Consider the following 20,541-nt stretch of genomic DNA (forward strand, 5'->3'; position numbering starts at 1 on the left):
TGTGACATAGATTGTAGATATCCATCTAAGAAAGATCCTGAAACATCTACACATTGTTATCAACATCTTAGACAACATCAGTATTCTAGAAGCATGGAAATTCCATGCACAGAATGCAGCATGATCAAGCATGCCCCACCCAGAGGTAATAGTGCCATTAGCCCATCATAAAGGATCAGGGCACCATCATTGTTGTGCCACAATACACACATGCTTTTTCACACACTATACTCATATATATGTGCCCACATTCATACATTTAGAAACATGTATTTGTCTACATGCACACCCACACACACCCATATGCAGACACATAGAAATATTCATTAAATTAATTAGATGTACAATAATTTGGCATAACAAAAAATTAAAAGAAACAATCTGTGTGGTATTGGTACGCATGTGTATGGTATGCATGTTGTATGCAGAACTATGGGTATAGTTATGTGCATATTTTTATAAGTATCTATATGGTATACATAATATGTATAACCATATCTAATTGCATATACATGTGTATATAAATATAAAGATAAACTGAAATCTGAACTCCCAGACACCAGCCAAGGAGGCAGCAGAACTTTCCAAGTGGCCACCTTGCTGTGTTAGCTCTTTTCTACCTTCAACTCTTAGTTATGTTTGTTTGAAAGGCATAACTTTTTAATTCACAACAGAGACACTGTTTTGTCTTACTAGAAAATATGTAAAATGTAACTTTCAAAAAACAGAAACATGAGAAACAATCTTTGCTTTCAGTATCTAGAAATGAATATAAAAACTTCCTTCAACACTTTTTTCTATAACTGTATATCATTTTAATACTTTAATATTAATCTTATTTTTTAAATTTTTTCTCACTTGAATAATGCAGTCTTCAATATATATAAGTCATGAGGTATCATTCTCCGTGATGATAGTGGCCACCACTGTCTCTATCTAAAACATCTTTTAGTTGCCTAGAAGTCGAGTTGTCTCAGTGCCAGCACTGTGCCTCTTAGAGCATGTAGTAGACCTGAGAGTTTATTCTAGAGTTGATGGAAAGTGAAATGTAATGAAACGCGTGTCAAAATGAAAGCAATAGGAGTCAAGCAGATGAATGGCAAATAGTGAGGGCTTCTGGATCATGTCCTCTCTGTGTGCCTTCATCAGTCTTCAGATGTGAAGCTGCACCTTTTCCTCCATGGAGGGACATGTGGTGCTTCTGACCTGCTTCAGGAAATTGTCAGGAAGTCCTTTCTAGGTTTTATGAGCAGTTTCAGGGGAAGATATGTGTCCTTCCTCACATTCATTCATCCACTCAAAGAACTTCCTATGTCAAGCCCCATGTTTTGATATAGCATATTCTGAATGCTAACAAGTATGAAATAAAGCAAAAGTCTGGGTATAATTAATGACTGTGCTCATATTTGATACTGAAGTGTAACATATATATAAATTTAAAGATGCATCTCAGTATATCACGTTCTGTGCATGTCATTTTGCATCAACTTTTCAGTGATTCTTGTTTTAAAAGTATCTAGAGATTGAAATGTACAAGGCACTCCATTTAAGTGGAATGTTTTTCACTAACTCTTTGAGACATTAGTATTCTAAAACATGCAGTAACCACAAAGGCTATTTAAGTTCTGAAGTGCCTTGCAAATTTTGATCCTTGTAGGAATGTTGTATTGAGAGAAGTATGTGATGATTGCTGTAACTGGTTAAATGCTGAAACCTGAACTGTCCACAGGAGCCTGCAGAGCACTAATGACAAATAGCCTTAGACCTGAGAAGTGCTTGGGGCACATAGGACAGACTCTCAAAGGCACAATGCCAGGAAGGAACATGGCATTTCAATGACTCACCCTGGAACCTTCCTTGGTGCTTTTTCACTGGTTATATCCAGTGAACTCACCTGCATGGCAGAGTAATTAACTTTTGCCTTTTCCCATGAATTACTCTGAATCAGCAGTTTCTTCAAGCTAGACACACAGCAACCCTCTTCCCATCAAGAATTCTTACCCCTAGCGTGCGCTTTTTTTTAAGAGTATCATTCATTTGAAACAAAATTCTTCACAAATTTTCCCTATGTCCATTAATATTAAAATATTCTCTAAGTTTTAGAACCACAAGAAAATCCTCTAAGGCAGAAAGCCACGAGTTGATCATGAAAAGTACCAGGGAAGGGCCACTGAGATGCCTAGTTGGGTGGAAGGAAAGAGCTTACTCCTCCCAATTTGTTCATTGACCTCCATATGAACAGAATGTCAAAATGGCATGGTATGTATTGTGTGTTCATTCTCTCCCTATCATATGTATGTATATAAGTGTTTCCATATTCTAAATAAGTAAATAGATAGATGGTATTATTTTAAATTCTGATCAGATTTCCATACATTATTCATATGAAATAATTTTTAAAATAATGAAAAAAAAATCAATGCAGCTCACAACTGTGTGTAACTCTAGTTCCAGAGGATTTGACACCCTCACACAGGCATACATGAAACCAAAACACCAATGCATTTAAATTAGTGAATAAAAAATTAAATTTTTGAAGGAGCTAGTGGGGTCAGGAGCCCCACAAGCATGCCACAGAACTAAATAACCTAGGTTCATAGTGACTCAGAGCCTGAACCACCAACCAGGGAGCATCATGGGACTCACCTAGGCACTTTGCATATATTTTTCAGTTGTATAACTTGGTCTTCTTGTGAGACTCCTAGCAGTGGGAGCAGGGCTTGTCTCTATTGCCTGCTTTTGGGACCCATCCTCCTTCTGAATTGCTATATCCAGCCTTAATAGAAAAAGTCATGCCTAGTACTACCACAACTTGATATGACATGGCAGGCAGATATCCATAGGAGGCCTGCACATTTCTGAAGAGAAGAAAGAGAAGGAGGAATGGATGTGGATCAGCAAGAGTGGAGGTGGGTGGAGGGTTGAGAGGAGAGGATGGAGGTGAAATTTTGGTTAGGATGTAAAAACAAAAATAAATAAATAAACTCATTCATTCTAAAAGAAGGGAGAATATTGATGTTTATCATATTTGAATTTGGGATACTAAAAAATGTCCCTCAAGGGACATTACCACTTATTCTAACTTTTTAGTGTGTTTGTAGTTGTACAGGGATAGGTAAATAATGCTAGGCATAATTTTGAGCTAGTCTAATACGTAATGTGTTTGCTTTGTACTTGGAATAATTATATTATGTTTAGGCATTATTATGACCTGGTTATTGTTTTACATTTAGAAATTAATCATGATATAAAAAGATATAATTGTGTGTCAAGTTGACATGGGGTGACGTTGTGATAGCTATTTTTAGTTGTCAATTTTATTACATCTGGATTAACTAAGACCCCAATATGGAGGGGCACACCTGTGAGGTATATTTGCTTAATTTGAAGACAGAAGATCCACACAGAATCCTGCTCTTTGTGGTTGGAAGACATTAATCTGGATGTTAATGAGGAAAGGAACATCTTTAACTCGGATGTTTTGAGCCAAAACCTCATTTGTAACCTTAGCCAGGCCTTGTGCTGCTGGTAGCCCATATACAGAAATGGAGGAAGGGAGCTTTGACTCTTTAGCTGCTTGCTCTCACCTTGCTAGCAAGTCCATTCCTTCACTGACACTGGAGCCATCTTCTTTGGGATTCCAGACTATACTACTGATGGGCTGAGATATCAAGCATTGTGGACTGAGCAACTACTGGATTCTTGGACTTTGCCATCATAGCCAGCCAAGGTTCAATTAGCTGGACCACAGCCTCTAAGTCATTCTAAAAAATAGGCTTTTGTATTTATAGAAATGCATTCTATAAGTTGTTACCCCATAGAACCCTGAGCAATACACCAGACAGGGATAAAACTTTTAGAGTAGTTTGGTCCTCACAGCAGCATTATGTCAGTTATGAATTGTACAGAATCACTGGGCAAGAAAGTAAAATCACACAAGTCTGAAATTTCTCCAATGGAACACACACTAATCTAATTAAATGAGAAATTATATGAGATGGAGAGATTCCAGCTTAAGTGAGGAATGAAAAACCAGATGTTTTAGTTTATGTGGGCCAAGACATGGCAACACACACACACACACACACACACACACACACACACACACACACACATGTCCGCACACATTAAGATCGTTAGACAGTAGGTACTTTTTGCTCTTGATAGTGATAGTTCTAGCCTGGAGGCACACGGAATTACTTCCTTTTACACATTAAATCTCTGCCTCACTCTAGTCTCAGAAGTCAGATCTATCCCAGAGAAGCTTCACAAGAGTAAATTAGTCATCTTGAAGAATTTTCTCTATATAATCACGATCTCCTGTAGTAAAAGAGCAGCTTCAACTCTTCTCTCCTTTTTTAGTTTTGCCCATAATCACTCTGCACCAGAGATATGTGGCCCTGACCCAAACTCTATCCACTCCCTCTAGTCATGAGGTTCCTCCCATCATTGCTTTTCTGGACCATCAAGAGTGATTCCTCATCCTACCTCCACACCCAGGAAGGTCTTCTCAATTCTGCATTTCATCAGTCAGGCTTAATAGGTGTTGTCAACCTAGAAGACATCTAGCAAGTCTGTTCTATTCTCATAGTCAGTGAGACTTGGGCAGGATCCTGAACCTATGAGAGCCCTGAATGGATGTGTGGGAGTCTAAGACAATTAGCATGCCTGTCCCTACAGTTTTCAATAAACTTCAGTCTTTGGTTGGGAGTGATCCAATCCACCTAATACAGGACACATGGCTGGGAGGACAAGAGTCAATGCAGGGACTGGGGAGATGGCTCATCCATTAAGAGCATTTATTGCTGTCTCAGAAGACCCACAGGACAGCTAACAAACCTCTTTAACTTAAATTCCACGTGGACTCTGCCCTCACCTGGCCTCTGTGGGAATTGCATGTATGTGGTAGTAAAACACCCCTAAGTATAAAGAAAAACCACAAAATATCCCAACATGTCTTGCAGGAAATTATCTCTACTGATCTGTTATCACTCATGATATATTTCAAGAAAACCAGAGGCATATTGCTTTTCATTTCCTGATTTCTTTGATACAATTTTAATGAACATTTTTATTTCCTGAGAGGCCTGGAGCAATATATTTGTGTTTCCCTTAATTTCGTCTAAATGATGATTTTGTGAACATGCGTGTACAGTGTACCACATTTTACTGGTAGCTAAATATATGACCTCAAAGATACAATATGTCTAGTTCTTTTCTTATGTAGTTGGTATCCATGGAGTAGGCTATGCCATCCATATCCAAGGTGCCATCCCCCTGTGTAGCCCTGAGACCCATGAATGGAAAATCCTTGTGCAGCCCGAGCTTCCTGGATCTTACTGAGATACATCCAAGCCTGTGAGTTCTAGGTTTACAGGAGTGTGAAACCTCGCCTGACTAAAGAAGAGTCTCAGAGTAAAAAGTTTGAAATTGTATTTTATTCATAAAATACATTCATTTTACTCAATGGGACCTTCAAAACAGTATCATTATATACAGTGTATAGCCTTAGCAAACTATTAAAACAATGACAAGAAGAAAAGTAATAACAAAAGTTAACAAAACCTTAAATGAAAATGAAGAAAACCAAAAAACAATGCATAAATATCCCAAGATATAAAATAAAAATATTAAGGAAATTACAGTTTTCTTTGTAATTTCACTATGAAAGCGCAAAGGAGGTGAGGAACTGGCTTATTCTCTGTAGTGAATTATCTTCAGCTACACGTGCCCATGACATGGCGTCAGCTTCAGCACTGCAGTAGAGAGACTCTTGTGCTTTTGGTGTGGTCTGTCTGGATGGCAGTGTGACATAAACACAGTCTTCCTTGTCAGATTTCCCATCACATATGGAGTCAGGGGTTTTAGTAATTTGTTGTGTGTTCTCTGTATCTTAGACTTATTTCTGACACAAACTTTTCTCTGGGGATAGTGAGCCAAAAGATGTGGATGATATTGTGGCTGGATCGCCTGATGGTAGGTTGATATTTGCCTCACTATTGAGTTCAAAGCTGAAAAGAGGTAGCATTTTCTGAGGAGGCCTTGAACCTGGAGTGTAGAATGTCATGCCTTAAGGTGTCTCTGGCTTCTTCCAGCCTTCTCAGTTTTCTTATCAGGTGCTGTCTGGGAAAATCAGTAAAGAAAATATGATTCAGAAACAGTTTTGCTGTGCCACTGGCATGAAAAATCAGGGCCTATTCATCCCTAGTAAACAAAAGTTAAGGAAGGAAACACACCCCATGATCCCTGACTGCTGGGGATGGGGCTCAATGTTGGCTGACTTGCCTGGGACATAGTGTTTCTGCTTCAGCAGCTCCATCTGCAGGAGGCTCTCATCCTGGGCTGTGGTCTGCTCCAGTTCCTGCTGGAGGTTTTCAAACGTAGGGGAGGAAGACAGCTGGGACACAAGCCTGGTGAGGACCTGCCATGTCAGCTTTTGAGCCCTCATCAGATCTACTCAGCTAGACAATCGAGCATTACCTTTCAGCTGAGCTCATTCCCTGCTTCCCCAAGGCAAAAGAGTCAGAGAGGTCCTGGGCAGGATTTTTTTCTCACCTTTTAAAAACTACTAGACATTGAACTGGAAAATACACACTGTGCTGGATTAGAAAAACAGCATATTTCTCCAACAGCCCAAAGACATCATTTTGGAGAACTATCAGTATGAGAAGGTCTGAGGCACAGGTCAGGGAAGATGTACCTGGTCTTGATTAGATACCAGGTGAATGTGAACCTCCTGGAAAACTCTATGCCTGCCCTCTAGTGGAGCCTACGCAGCAATGCAGAGAAGGCTCGATTATTCCTACATCTCAGAACCCTGCATGGGCTTAACTTGTCAACCCCTACTCTGTTTATGACCAGAGTAAATCTTCTCATGAGAAACTGATAAATAGTGCAGAGAGCCTGCAATCAGCACTGGGCTGCTGTATGCAAATCTGCCAAAGGGTAGACACTTATCTCTAAACGTGATATTCCTGATGGAAAATAAAGTTGCAGGAGGACACACTTTACTTCATGATTGATGATCCCCTCTAGGTTTCTGGCTGCCATGTGAATATTTGTGAGGAGATCTAATGTTAGAGATGAGATACTCAGAGGATACTAGAGGTCTCAGAAGGGAAGAAGAGGACACAATCTCCATAAGACCAAGGAGAAAGCATATTGCTTCCTGGACAGAAGTTCCTATTGACTGAGTCAGCAATGACACTCTGAGATGTTGTTTCCCTGGCTGTGCCTGGGAGCTTTGCCAATTGAATACAAACTCAAGGAGGACAGAGATCCAGGTACAGCGGACCCACTTGGATCCATCTGCTTCTGGAATCCTGGGCTCCTACCTCATCTGGGACACAGTGAAGTGATGCTGCAGCTTTGCTGCCAAGTCCCTTTGCGGAATGAGCAGCTCCTGCTTCAACAGGTGCTGAGGATCTTCCTCAAGTCTTTGATGTTCCTGTTCATTAGAAGATGGTGTTTTTAGGAGAGGATTGTATGCACCCCTTTAAATACACACACGTGCAAGCACACACACACACACACACACACACACACACACACACACACACACACACACACACAAGCACACATGCATGCATCCACGTACACACTCTTGAACATGTGAATGGATGCACACATACAAGCACACTACATTGCATCCATGTTTAGTTTCCCAGATAACACTACTGTAAGAAGAGATCATCTGTGATAGCATGGAGAAGAAAGTTACCTTTCATTAACCCACACCCTCTCTACCCATCGTCCATCCAGAGGCAGGAAAACAGAGGATGCTCTAAACACAGGGATGTGGAGAAGATTTTGTACTTTTACTCTGTTTTGATATGTTTTCATTTCATTTTACTTTATATGTGCGGCTATTCTGCCTGCCTGTGTGTCTGTATAACACATGCATGCCTGGTGACCTGGGAGAAGAACTCAGTGGACAGATCAGTCAGTGTAGTACTTACTTTATAAACCTGTACACAGACAGGTGAACCGCAGGGTTTTTTGACTGGTAATCCAAGCTCTCCTAGCAAGTTCCCAGTCTGTGCACTGAAGGGTTAGTTCCCCAGCACAGGACCACTGGATGGCAGTGGACCAGCCCCTTGCTCTCACACAATGCTTCCTCAAGGGCATCTTTCTCCCAAAGAAGCTCTCTAAACCACAGGTTGCCTTAGGCCCAAAGCAATGAACTCAGAAAACTAGAAAACTTCTAAAATCAGGAGTTTATATTAACCTTTCCTCCAAGTAACATGATTGTGTCAGGGATTTCTTTGAGTAACAGAAGGTTGACTAACTCAGCCAAATGATTGCATGTATTATTTCATGGTTCACAATATTCCGTGGACCAGATTGCATGTTTTCACTCATCAGTGATGGGCATCTGAATAGTTTCTAGTTGGGAGTGCTGTGATGAGTCCTGCTGTAACCCTATTGTCCCCTATTCTCTGTGGACACCTACTTTCCATTCTAGAATCAATGGTCCACCTAGAGTCTGCAGTTCAACTTTCTGAATAATTGTACATAGCTTCTCACAAGGCTGCACCATTTTACACTACTATCAATATCTGAGAATTCTCATTCCTGCGAACCCTCCATCAGGATGAATTTTAACTCAGTATTTAGAAGTTCAATATAAAAGCAGTTTCTCAGTGCTGCAGACAGAACATGGAGAGGGTGCTTTAGAGTGTGATGAGCCTAAGGGGTGCACTGAGACAGCCTCTTCTCACACCTCAGCATAGCTGTGGAACTTCTGCTGGACTGAGATGCAGCCACAAGACCCTCTGCAGTGCAGAATTTCTCAGAGAATAAAATCCAGGCCAATCTCCAAGGATAAGGTTAGGTGAACCAAGGTTAGGGAAAGGTGCAAGGAAAATGGCAGCAGACAATGAGGAGAAAACAAAACAGGATGCAGGGAAGTCATCAGTGGTCAGCCACCATTCACCCAGAACAGAGGACACAAACTCTCAGGCACCTTTCCTGCCTCTCAGTAGCCTCTTTCTCACCTTCATTGACCCCACTACTTTGTTTTTCTCCCAAGGATTTCTTTGCAGATAAATAATTCTGCCTCTACAAATACCTGAAAAACTTTTAACTTGCATCAGTTTTCTGTCTTTTCTTGTTGTTAGCTTTATGGACACGCAGAATTATGGGCAGCTCCATCAGTTCTTTCACTGATGCAAAGTGGTACTAACCAGGTTAGGCATAGTACTTTCTCATTGAAGTCTGTCTCCATCATTCTTAACGATGTTCCATTGCTCCGTGAGTGAGTGAACATACACATAGAGGCTCAAACACATATTCCCATACACACAAAGATGCACATGAAGACAACACACAGACACACATACAGACACACACATATAACACACACACAGAAACACACACACACACACACACACACACACACACACACACACACACACACCTTTCTTGTACCCAGAAGAGCAAGGCAGAAGACTAGAATGTTGCAGCACCTTTTCTACTCTAGGGGGAGGTAGTGGGTCCCCCCCACTATCTAAAAGACTCAGACCCATCCAGGCTCTTCTGCCCTGGCCTGAACTTATTTCCCCTCCTAGGAAAGTTTTTATCACCAGAATCACTGATTGTACAGAAAAGTAACAACCTCTGCACAACTGAGTTTGACTACACAAGACCAAGTGCCCATGGAAGAGGGCTGGACATGAAGCCTCCCAACAGATCCAAGTTGACCCATCATAGACTCCTCACTAAACCTGCCCAGACTTTTCCACAGAAGACAGTGATAGACCAGAGAAAGGAAGTCACCCATTGTCATTACCCAATAACTTTTGACCAGATTACAGTGCATATTATATGAAAACAGCCCCAAGGAAGTCACTAGGAGGCTACTTAGGTCACCTACAGCACTTTTCTGAAATGCACACTCTATACAACTATGAGGAGGAATCTGTCCTAAGACACAGTCATATACATGATAGAGTGAGCATCAGAATGTCAGGCTCTGTATTGTGTAGCCAGTAAGACATCTAGAAATATCATATGACCTCTGCAAGCAAATGAGATCCTGATTCTTGAACTCAGTCACTCAGATCTCTGTGCTACACCCTAAGTGGCTCCCATCATAACACCGCTCCTTCCGTGCTAACATATCAGTAAGTGACAAGTGATTGACCCGTCTCCCTCAATGGACTGCAGCTTTTAGCAGAGCAGTAGGGTTTCCTTGGCAGTCATGCAGTGCCTTCCAAGAGGCTAACTCCTCAGAAAGACTTGTGAATGATCACAGAAATGAACTATTGGATGGGATGGGTCAGTTGGATAAGTGAATAGAGGGTTACATGAGTGTGTGTATATGTGTGTGTATGGTTAGACAGGTGGGCAGCTTGGCCCTGCTGCTTCAACCTACCTGCTGCTGCTTTGTCCACAGGTCATAGATCTTCTCATGAGCCTCCTCACAGAGCCTCCTGGCCTCCTCACAGGACTCTTGTAGTAAAATCTGCTCCCCCTGCAGCTTTCTGTTGTCCTCTTTCAACATGCTCACTTTTTCCATCAGCCGAGTCCATTCACTCAGGAGCTGACTGTGGAGGGTGCTGAAATATCACCAAAAATGATGAGCTCCACCTCCATCTGCACTCCTGCCTCCCAATACCATTATTCCTGCAAGGTGTCATCTCCCCAACCCCAGATCCCTGGGATGAGGCCACATTAGCCATGCCAGCATGACTGAGGTGCAGACAAAAGCCAGAGAATAGCCAAATTCCAGAAAGATTCAAACTATTTCTGAATACCCTGACAGCAAAAGGGATCCATGTAACTCTGAAAACTAGATCCCCTACCTCTCCACCACACACCCTGGTGTTTAACTGTTCACAGTATTGAGAAAACATGAGCAGGAAGAGGGAAACCATGCTCTGAGTGGGGACAGAAGAACCAATTTGAATACTTTTCATGTTTTCCATAGAAACCAGCTCTGTAAACTCCTGCCAGAGCCACAGAAACATTCATGGTGAAAACCATGTTTTCTGTCTAGAAGTTCCAGAAGCTGACAGGAAAATGTTGGGAGGGGCTCTCAGACTTTTCCCTCTTAGGAGAACTCAGTCTAGGAGGCGCAAGTCCAAGAGCTATCAGACAGGCTGCTTGCTAAGAGGTAAACAGGCTAGAACCACAGCCCAACTTTGTTCAAAGGTGAAGAAGGGAAGAAGCTGCTGTGGGATGTCTTCTGTATGCTGTGAATATGTGTTGCTCCCATTGGTTAATAAGTAAGCTGCTTTGGCCTATGACAAGGCAGCATGGAGCCAGGCAGAAAAATCCAGGAGAGTCAGAGAAGAAAGTCAGAGGTGGAGGAGATGCCAGCTTCCACCCAAGGAGAAACATGCCAGCAGCCTGGCCATGCAGCAGCCATGTGACATACATAGATTAATAGAAATGGGTTAATTTAAGATGATAGAGCTAGCTAGCAAGAAATGTAAGCCATTGGCCATACAGTTTGTAAGTACTATAAGCCTCTTTGTGTGTGTCTTTGGGACCATTTGGCTGCAGGAGGTGGATGGGACAGATTCCTCCTGACAGATGCATCAGGCAGGTCTGGAAAAACTTCGGACTACCAGAAGCAGTCCTTAACAATTTCAGGGGTCCCATCTAAATTAGGCACTCACCGGTAGGAGTTGGTCTGCTCACTCAGCTCCTTGCACTTGTACGAACCCTCACAAATCTCCTTGGGAAATTTCTTTACATCTGACATCTCCTTCTTATGCTGTGTTTTCAGCATCTCCAGCTCAGATTTCAGCCTGTGGGCATGGCCCCAGGAGCAAGAAACCCCATGAATACAGGCCTCAGGGACCACATGAATTAAGGTTCTGTTTTATACTACCATAGCCCACTGGATGTCACACCCTGAATTCTATACTGGACCTCCTGATGTACATTAGACTTGCCTTACTGTCCCATGGCCAGGATAGGCTGGGTGTCAATAGGGAAGGAGACAGGGCTACATGAGCTCCCTCAGTAGACCTCTGGGAGCAGACTAGCTGGCTATGAAGGTCTGAGCAGTCTGTGCCACAGATGGGGGTGTATCTGAAATCTGCAATGACATTCCCACTGTCTTGAGAACAGAGATTCTTTCTCCTTACAAGGATACCCAGAACTCATGATCTGTATTGCCATGGGGAGGCACTACATTCAAATGGCTTTATAAACACCCAAGGGGATTCCAATGAGGGACCAGGATGAGCACAAAGGCTGAGAGCAGTGAGGCTCAATGTGGGGCTCCCTGGCCTCAGCAGTTACATCACCAGAAATCTTTGAGACATGTGAATATTCAGACCTACTATCAATCTCTGACTCTCAGGATCTGAAAGGACACACACACACACACACACACACACACACACACACTGTAAGTGAGCCTCTCAGAGACAGTACAGAACACACTCAGACACACAATCCTCAGCACAAGGAGATTTATTAACCTAGCAGTGCAAGCATAGCTTGGGAGCCTGTCTCTTGAGCAGGCGAAGGCACACAGCAAGCAGCAGGCTTTTTTAACAGTGGGTTTTTAAGTAGAGAAGTTTAAGTCTGTGCTGGGTAAATTGTTGAGCTCTGATGGGACAGGTTAGCCAGTGTAACCAAGTAATGAATTTTGATTGTTGAACTTTGGTGTTTATTTTCAAGAATGAGTCAGTGTCCACAAAAGGGAATGGACTTTGGGAACTAAATTTAGGAATGTTATCTAATGGTTTATCAAGGGAGAGAGAAGTGAAAAGGGCCAAACCGGCCACTGCTTTGTTTGCAATGTTTGGGCCCCTTAGAGAGCACTTCACACACAGGAACCCACACACAGGATGTCAAAGAAATGCAGGTAGGGAGTATTGCCTCAAAATATAAGGAGCAAGACCAGAGAGGAACAGGGATGAACTCCAAGCCTTCCAGACACACAGATGGATGAGTAGGACCACAAGGCCTTTCAGGCTATTCGCGGAGCAAAAAGCAAAAATAAATATAAACACTCAACCCAGAGCACCAAGCATCTCCTAAAAGCCGATATCTGCCAAGGCCTCTTGAAATGCATGTTGTGATCTTACACCTTCCTGCCCATCTGTAGATAGTGATTCAGGCCACAGGCTCTGTTTCTGATTTGGAGGAATCAGAACAGCCTGTGTCAAATCTCACTCCTACAGGTTCCAGTTCTGCCTCTCAGATGTACTCAGGACACAGTAGGGTCAAGACAGTTACCAGAGAAAAGGGTATGATGAATACCTGTTGTTCAACTCATTGTTGTTATAAAGGGCCAGGAGTTCCAGCAGTTCATTCCTCTCATTGGTCATCATCTGTAGCTGAAGGGTCAGTTTATCCACCTGGTTCAGCTGCTGCTCCTGCTCAGTCAGGAAGAAGGGTGTGGATGATGCCTTCCTAGTAGTCCCTGTAGGTACATAAACACAGTGAATTTGTACAGACCAATAGCATAGGGCCAAGAGAGATCATGTGGAGCCCCAAGAGGAGGCCTGAGGGAGAGGAAATGCATGGAACCCAACGAAGGCCCAAAATTCAGAGCAGATATCCTTAAACTGGGGTCCATAAGCAATGTGTCTCTCTCCAATCTCTGAGGATAGATATATACCTCAGGCCCTACTGCAGCCCCACTGTCCCTGAAAGGCATAAGCAAGGCCAGTCATGTTGGCATGGAATTGTCACCAGATACCTGCTATGATGCAAGAAAGTCCTGGACTGCCTGGTGATTTGTACCTCCCTGCCCGATAACCTGTGTGCAGGACTAAAAGACACTGAATGTCTCAGACCTGGGTACATGGATGGAAAGTTTTGCTCTCTGGTATTTATATCAGATATCCATGAAACCTACAGAAATCCACTGAGAATAAAGTGCAGCAACATGCTACCTTGATACCTCATTAGTGGTTCTGTGCCTCCTTTGGCATTCTTTGACAGTCAGAATGAACTGAAAAAGGTCCTAGCACAGCACTGCATCCTTGACCATTCCTGTTCCTCTGCCAACTAACCATCAGAAACCTCCACTTTGGATCTGCTCTTTAGGGACCCAGAGAAGCAGCATAGGCCTATGACTTCAGATGATTATAGCTACTGAACCCCATTACTAGAAGTTCCAGTTCTGGCCTCAACTCCTCCCTGAAAAACCAGAGATCTCTCTTCCAGTCAGTATGCTCAATCTTGCCAAAATGTTGATTGGTGAACCCTATACGCACTTAATGAATGCCTCAAGGGCATTTGGCATTGTAACAACACTGGTGATTTCACAAAAGATGCCAAGGGCTCTCCAGGATACAATAGAATTTCCAGAGAAGGGACTGTTAGGGTAACTGCCAACAGTGTTCACCTATCTTATAACAAACTGTTCCCCAATTCACTGAACGCCAAGCTGCCCTTTCCAGGAGCCTTCCCTGAAACACAGGGGAAGGCCTTCAGCACCTTCTCCTTCCAATCCAGAGATCTCTCTGATTCCTTAGAATCTAGTTCATTCTAATTCAATAGTTCATCATGTATGGAGGGCAAGACTCATTTTCCAAACTATGCCCAGGAATGGCTCTTCTCATCCTGATGATCTCTAACTAACAAGATGAGAAATAAAGGATGCTAAGAAATTAGCTCAGTAAAATGGGGAAGGAAGATCAGTTCCACGAGGTGAATAAGCACATCAGAGAAGATCCACAGGGCAGTTATAATGTATGAGGATGGTGGAGGATTATGTGGGTCCTGTCAGAGCAATGATAAGTCACATAGGTAAAGATGAAACTTTTGCCAAAAGCGTCAGGAGAATACATTCCATCCATCATGATGTTAGCAAAGATGTTATCAACCGTTGAAAGGTGTGACTGAAAATACCTATGAACTGGGCATCAACAGAGGAGCCCTCTGACACCAAGAACAAATACTTACAGGAAGAGTGATATGCCAGTCCTATACTCAAGGTAGAGGGAAGATGACTGGCTAGTGAGAGGGCAGGAACTCAGAAACCTTAGGGATCACTGACATGAAGCAATACTTGGTGGCTCCTGCCCTGCTAGTGGCTGTTATTTAAAATGTGAGAGCCTCTAGCTCTGGCCAGAGGACATTACTCTCTCTGTTATTAGTGACACACACCAAAAGACATCCAGTGTGTGTGAGTTGCTGGGCTGGTACTGAAACCTCTTTAGACGCCATGTGCTTCCTTCCCACTCAGAGTGAAAGCAGAGGGCCCTCAACAGAGCAGCTGCAGCCATGAATATTCCTGGCTCTCTGCCAAATTAACCTTGAAAATCCTCAACTTTGTTCTGCCCTTGAAGAACTCAGAGGAGCAGGTAGGCCCATTGCTTCTCAGAAACTCTCACCTGCTTAGCCACACTCCTAGAAGGAGCAGCTCAAGCCTTCCTCCTTCAAGAAGCTCCCCATCCCTTTCCCAGGACTCACTGCGCTTTCCCCAGAACCATTTATTTCTTGATGTGTGACATGGAGACTGAAGGCCATCTTCCTTCTGCCTCCCTTTGGTCTCCCTGTGCTCTCCATCCTGTCTCCCAAGAATCCTGTTCAGTCTAGACAGCATGTCTGTAGGTGAAACACAAGACACTGCACAAATGCCCCAATGACAGTTGGTGTTGCCACAACACTGGTGACATCACATGGAATGCCAGGGCTCTCCAGGATACAGTAGAATGTCCATGTGCTGATGTCACCTGGTATATCTATTTCATCCCTGTTACATACCTCACCCAAAAGTGACTTGAAACTAAGGTGCCATTTTCAGGAGCCTCTGGATTCACAATGGAAGCCTTTAGGTAGATCCTGCTTCCAAAGCCAGAAATCTAGGCCTCTGCTTCATTAGAAACTTTATCTAAGTGAAGTTGAAAGCTCACTTTGCATGCACTGTCCAGGGTTGTATTTTCCCCTCCTTAAAATTCATAATCAATAATTTGAGAAAGGAAGAATGCTTAGAAATGAGGTCAGGATAAAGGGGAGTAGTAGGGATGAGACCTCTGAAGTGAATATTCACCCAGGGTAGATCCTCAGAATTTTAGAGATTGGTGGGCTCTAAGAAAAGTCACATAGTTAGTTATGAATATTCCCCCAGTGTCAATAGACCTCATCAAGCTATGAGGTTGTTAGTGAGATGGTATCTGAGTGTCATTTGATTTGCATTTCCCTCTTGGCTAAGGATTTTAAGCAATTCCTTAAATGTCTTTTGGCCATTTAGTATTCTTCTGTTGTGAATTCTGTTTAGATCTGTACCGCATTTTTTAAGTTGGATTATTTCATATTTTGATGTCTAGTTTCTTGAGTTCTTTACATATTTTGGAGATCAGCCCTCTGTCAGATGTGGGTTGGTATTTTCCCATTCTGTAGGCTGTCATTGTGTCTTGTTGACCCTGTCCTTTGCCTTACAGAAGCTTCTCTGTTGCAAGAGGTCTCATTTCTTTATTGTTGCTCTCAGTGTCTGTGCTACTTCTCTTCTATCAGGTTCAGTGTAACTGGATTTACGTTGAGGTCTTTAATCCATTTGGACTTCAGTTTTGTGCATGGGCATAGGTATTGAATCAATTTACATTCTTCCACGTGTCAACATAAAGTTCTACAACCACCATTTGTTGAAGGCACTTTCTTTTTTCATTGTATACTTTTAGTTTCTTTGTCAAAAATCAGGTGATCTTATGTCTTTGGAATAGTCCCAGGTCTTTGTGGATCATCTTTAAGAATGATGGAGACAGATTTAAATGAGAAAGTACTGTGCCTTATCTGGTTAGTAAAACTTTTGCATCAAAGAAGAGATGGAGCTCCCCATCACTCTGCATGTCCACACAGCTAACTACAACAAAAGACCAAGAAACCGATGCAAGCTAAAATGTTTTTCAGGTATTTGTAGAGGCAGAATTATTTATCTGCAAAGAAATCCTTGGGAGAAAAACAAAGTAATGGGGTACATGAAGGTGAGAAAGAGGCTACTGAGAGGCAGGAAAGGTACCTGAGGGTTTGTGTCCTTCTCTGTTCTGGGCGAATGGTGGCTGACCACTGATGACTTCCCTGCATCCTGTTTTGTTCTTCTGCCTGCTGCCATTTTCCTTTCACCTTTGCTTAACCTTGGTTTAGCTAACCTTGTCCTTGGAGCTTGGTCTGGACTTTATTCCTTGAGGAATTCTGAACTGCAGAGGTGCTTGTGGCTGCATCTCAGCCCAGCAGAAGTCCCACAGCTATGTTGAGGTGTGAGAAGAGGCTGTCTCAGTGCATCCCTAGACTCATTATTTTGTTTGTTTGTTTTTGGTTTTTTCGAGACAGGGTTTCTCTGTGTAGCTTTGTGCCTTTCCTGGGACTCACTTGGTAGTCCAGGCTGGCTTCGAACTCACAGAGATCCGCCTGGCTCTGCCCCCCGAGTGCTGGGATTAAAGGCGTGTGCCACCACTGCCCGGCTCAGACCCTGCTTTTACTCCAAACTTCTTCATACTGAGTTAAAAACTTCCTGATGGAGGGTTGGGAGAAATGAGAATTCTCAGATATTGCTAGTAGTGTAAAATGGTGCAGCCCTGTGAGAAGCTATGTACAATTATTCAGAAAGTTGAACTGCAGACTCCGGATGGACCATTGATTCAGAATGTAAAGTAGGTGTCCACAGAGAATATTGGGGACAACAGGGTTACAGCAGGACTCCTCAGAACATCCCCAACTAGAAACTATTCAGATGCCTTTCATTGATGAGGGAAAATGTACAATGTGGTCCATGGAATATTGTGAAGCATGGAATATTATATGCAATTATTTGGCCATGAGTTAGTCAACCTTCTGTTACTCAAAGAAATCCTGACACATTCATCTTACTTGGAGGATAGGTTAATATAGACTCCTGATTTTAGAGATTTTCTAGTTTTCTGACTATTTGCTGTGATACTAAATTGAAGCAACCTGTGGTTTAGAGAGCTTCTTTAGGAGGAAGCTGCCCTCCTTGGAGTAACTGAGAAGAACTGAGAAAAAGAGAGCAAGGGACTGGTCCACTGCCATCCAGTAGTTCAGTGCTGGGAACTAAGCCTTTAATGCACAGATTGGGGAACTTGCTAGGAGAGCTTGTATTACTGGTAAAGGATCCCTGGCGTTCAGCTGTCTGTGTACAGGTTTACAAAGCAAGTACTACATTGACTGATCTGCCCACTGAGTTCTTCTCCCAGGTCACCAGGCATGCATGTGTTATACAGACACACAGGAAGACAGAACAACTGCACATATAAAGTAAAAATAAAATGAAAAATTATCAAAACAGGGTAAAAGTACACAACCTTCTCCACATCCCGATGTTCAGAGCATCCTCTGGGATGGAATAAGGGTAGAAAATATGTGGGTTAATGATAGGTCACTTTCTTCTCCATGGTATCCCAAGTGATCTTGTCTTACAATAGTGTTATCTGGGAAACTAAATATGTATGCAATGTGTGTGCTTGTATGTGTGCATCCATGTACATGTGTGTGTTCGTTCAAGTGTGTGTGTGTGTGTGTGTGTGTGTGTGTGTGTGCATGTGTCTATATGTACAAGGGTGCAGACAACCCTCTCCTAAAAACACAATGTTCTAATGAACAGGAACATCAAAGACTTGAGGAAGATCTTCAGTCGCTGCTGAAGCAGAAGGAGCTGCTCACCCGGCAAAGGGACTTGGCAGCAAAGCTGCAGCATCACTTCACTGTGTCCCAGATGAGGTAGGAGCTCAGGCTTCCAGAAGCAGGGGGATCCAAGTGGGTCCACTGTACCTGGATCTCTGTCCTCTTTGAGTTTCTGTTCAATTGGCAAAGCTTCCAGCCACAGCCAGGAAAAGAACACCTCAGAGTGTCATTGCTGACTCAGTCAATAGGAACTTCTGTCCAGGAAGCAATATGCTTTCTCCTTGGTCTTATGGATATTGTGTCCTCTTCTTCCCTTCTGAGACCTCTAGTATCCTCTGAGTATCTCATCTCTTAGATTAGATCTCCCCACAAATATGCCCATAGTAGCCAGAAACCTAGAGGGGATCATCAATCATGAGGAAAGTGTGTCCTCCTGCAACTTTTTTTTTTCCATCAAGAATATCACGTTTAGAGATAAGTGTCTACCCTTTGGCAGATTTGCATACGGCAGCCCAGTGCTGATTGCAGGCTCTCTGCACTATTTATCAGTTTCTCATGAGAAGATTTACTCTGGTCATAAACAGAGTAGGAGTTGACAAGTTAATCCCATGCAGGGGTCTGAGATGTAGGAATAAGCAAGGCCTTCTCAGCATTGCTGTGTAGGCTCCACTAGAGGGCAGGCATAGAGTTTTCCAGGAGGTTCACATTCAGGTACATCTTCTCTGACCTGTGCCTCAGAACTTGTCATAATGATATTTCTCCAAAATGATGTCTTTGGAGGAGAAACGTGCTGTTTTTTCTAATCCAGCACAGTGTGTATTTTCCAGTTCAAGTCTACTAGTTTTTAAAAGATGAGAAAAAAAATCCTGCCCAGTAGCTCTCTGACCATTTTCCCTTGGGGAAACAGGGAATGAACTCAGCTGAAAGGTAATGCTCGATTGTCTAGCTGAGTAGATGTAGTGGGGTCTCAAAAGCTGACATGGCAGGTCCTCACCAGGCTTGTGCCCCAGCTGCCTTCCTCCCCTAGGTTTGAAAACCTCCAGCAGAAACTGGAGCCGACCACAGCCCAGGATGAGAACCTCCTGAAGCAGAAACACTATGTCTCAGGCAAGCAATCCACCATTAAGCCCTATCCCCATCAGCCAGGGTGTTCATGGGGTGTGTTTCCTTCCTTAACTTTTGTTTACTAGGAATGAATAGGCCCTGATTTTTTTGCCATGTGCACAGCCAAACTGTTTCTGAATCTATTTTCTTTACTGATTTTCCCTGACAGCACCTGTTAAGAAGACTAAGAAGGCTGGAAGAAGCCAGAGACACCATGAAGGCATGACATTCTACACTGCAGGTTCAAGGACTCCTCAGAAAGTGCCACCTCTTTTCAGCTTTTAACTCAATAATGAGGCAAATATCAACCTAGCATCAGGCGATCCAGCCACAATCAGATCCACATCTGTTGGCTCACTATCCTTGGAGAAAAGTTTGTGTCAGTAACAAGTCTAATATACAGAGAACACAACACAAATTGCTAAGAACCCTGACTCCATATGTGGTGGGAAATCTGACAAGGAAGACGGTGTTAATGTCACATTGCCCTCCAGACAGACCACATCAAAAGCATAAGATTCTCTCTCTAGTACAGTGCAGAAGCTGAGGCCATGTCATGGGCAAGTATTGCTAAAGATAATTTACTATAGAGAATAAGCCAGTTCCTTCCTTCTTTTGTTCTTCCATAATGAAATTCCAAAGGAAACTGAAATTTCCTTCATTTTTGGTTTTATATCTTAGTATATTTATTCTTTGCTTTTTGGTTTTCCTCATTTTTATTTAAGGTTGGGTTAATTTTTGTTATACTTTTCTTCTTGTCATTGTTTTAACAGTTTGCTAAGGCTATAAACTGTTTATAATGACTGCTGTTTTGAAAAATCCCATTGAGTAAAATGAATGTATTTTTATGAATAAAATAAATTTCAAACTTTTCACTCTGGGACT

At 42.7% G+C, this 20,541-nt stretch overlaps 2 protein-coding genes across 4 annotated transcripts; one reads left to right on the forward strand and one right to left on the reverse strand.

Annotated features, from left to right (window-relative positions):
* Positions 1-5,213: 5,213 nt before the first annotated feature.
* Positions 5,214-15,543, reverse strand: LOC143269392 (disks large homolog 5-like). 2 transcript variants are annotated; one of them, XM_076554507.1, is made up of 6 exons: positions 15,388-15,543; positions 13,225-13,387; positions 11,625-11,756; positions 10,376-10,559; positions 7,335-7,447; positions 5,423-6,119 (listed from the first exon to the last, which is right to left on the reverse strand). In XM_076554507.1, the coding sequence occupies exons 1-6, from the start codon at positions 15,518-15,520 to the stop codon at positions 6,113-6,115; spliced, it is 732 nt and encodes a 243-aa protein (XP_076410622.1). In that variant the 5' UTR covers positions 15,521-15,543; the 3' UTR covers positions 5,423-6,112. The 2 variants fall into 2 exon arrangements, 1 of the variants encoding a protein (XP_076410622.1); XR_013045790.1 differs by lacking the exons at positions 7,335-7,447; positions 10,376-10,559; positions 11,625-11,756; positions 13,225-13,387; positions 15,388-15,543 and adding an exon at positions 6,286-6,762 and having other exon boundaries at positions 5,214-6,119.
* A 9-nt stretch (positions 15,544-15,552) lies between these two features.
* On the forward strand, positions 15,553-20,531 carry LOC143269397 (uncharacterized). 2 transcript variants are annotated; one of them, XR_013045792.1, is made up of 4 exons: positions 15,553-15,752; positions 18,533-18,648; positions 19,580-19,659; positions 19,826-20,531. XR_013045792.1 is itself a non-coding variant. In XM_076554512.1 (3 exons), exons 1-3 carry the CDS (start codon positions 18,479-18,481, stop codon positions 19,939-19,941), a joined length of 366 nt encoding a protein of 121 aa, XP_076410627.1. In that variant the 5' UTR covers positions 18,440-18,478; the 3' UTR covers positions 19,942-20,531. The 2 variants fall into 2 exon arrangements, 1 of the variants encoding a protein (XP_076410627.1); XM_076554512.1 differs by lacking the exon at positions 15,553-15,752 and having other exon boundaries at positions 18,440-18,648.
* The last annotated feature ends 10 nt before the right edge of the window (positions 20,532-20,541 follow it).

This window comes from Peromyscus maniculatus, chromosome 18 (genome assembly GCF_049852395.1).
Source record: "Peromyscus maniculatus bairdii isolate BWxNUB_F1_BW_parent chromosome 18, HU_Pman_BW_mat_3.1, whole genome shotgun sequence".
Classification (NCBI taxonomy): Eukaryota; Metazoa; Chordata; class Mammalia; order Rodentia; family Cricetidae; genus Peromyscus; species Peromyscus maniculatus.

Bases quoted from the DNA above. Each gene is read 5' to 3' on its own strand.
- LOC143269392 (XM_076554507.1), bottom strand. From the start codon at position 15,520: ATGCTGTCTAGACTGAACAGGATTCTTGGGAGACAGGATGGAGAGCAC. The intron at 13,388-15,387 runs GTGAGTCCTGGG...ATGTACCTACAG, and splicing joins ATGGTTCTGGGGAAAGCGCA to GGACTACTAGGAAGGCATCA. The intron at 7,448-10,375 runs GTAGGTTGAAGC...TCTAATGAACAG, and splicing joins TGTGGACAAAGCAGCAGCAG to GAACATCAAAGACTTGAGGA.
- LOC143269397 (XM_076554512.1), top strand. From the start codon at position 18,479: ATGTACAAGGGTGCAGACAACCCTCTCCTAAAAACACAATGTTCTAAT. The intron at 18,649-19,579 runs GTAGGAGCTCAG...TTCCTCCCCTAG, and splicing joins TTCACTGTGTCCCAGATGAG to GTTTGAAAACCTCCAGCAGA. The intron at 19,660-19,825 runs GCAAGCAATCCA...TTTCCCTGACAG, and splicing joins GCAGAAACACTATGTCTCAG to CACCTGTTAAGAAGACTAAG.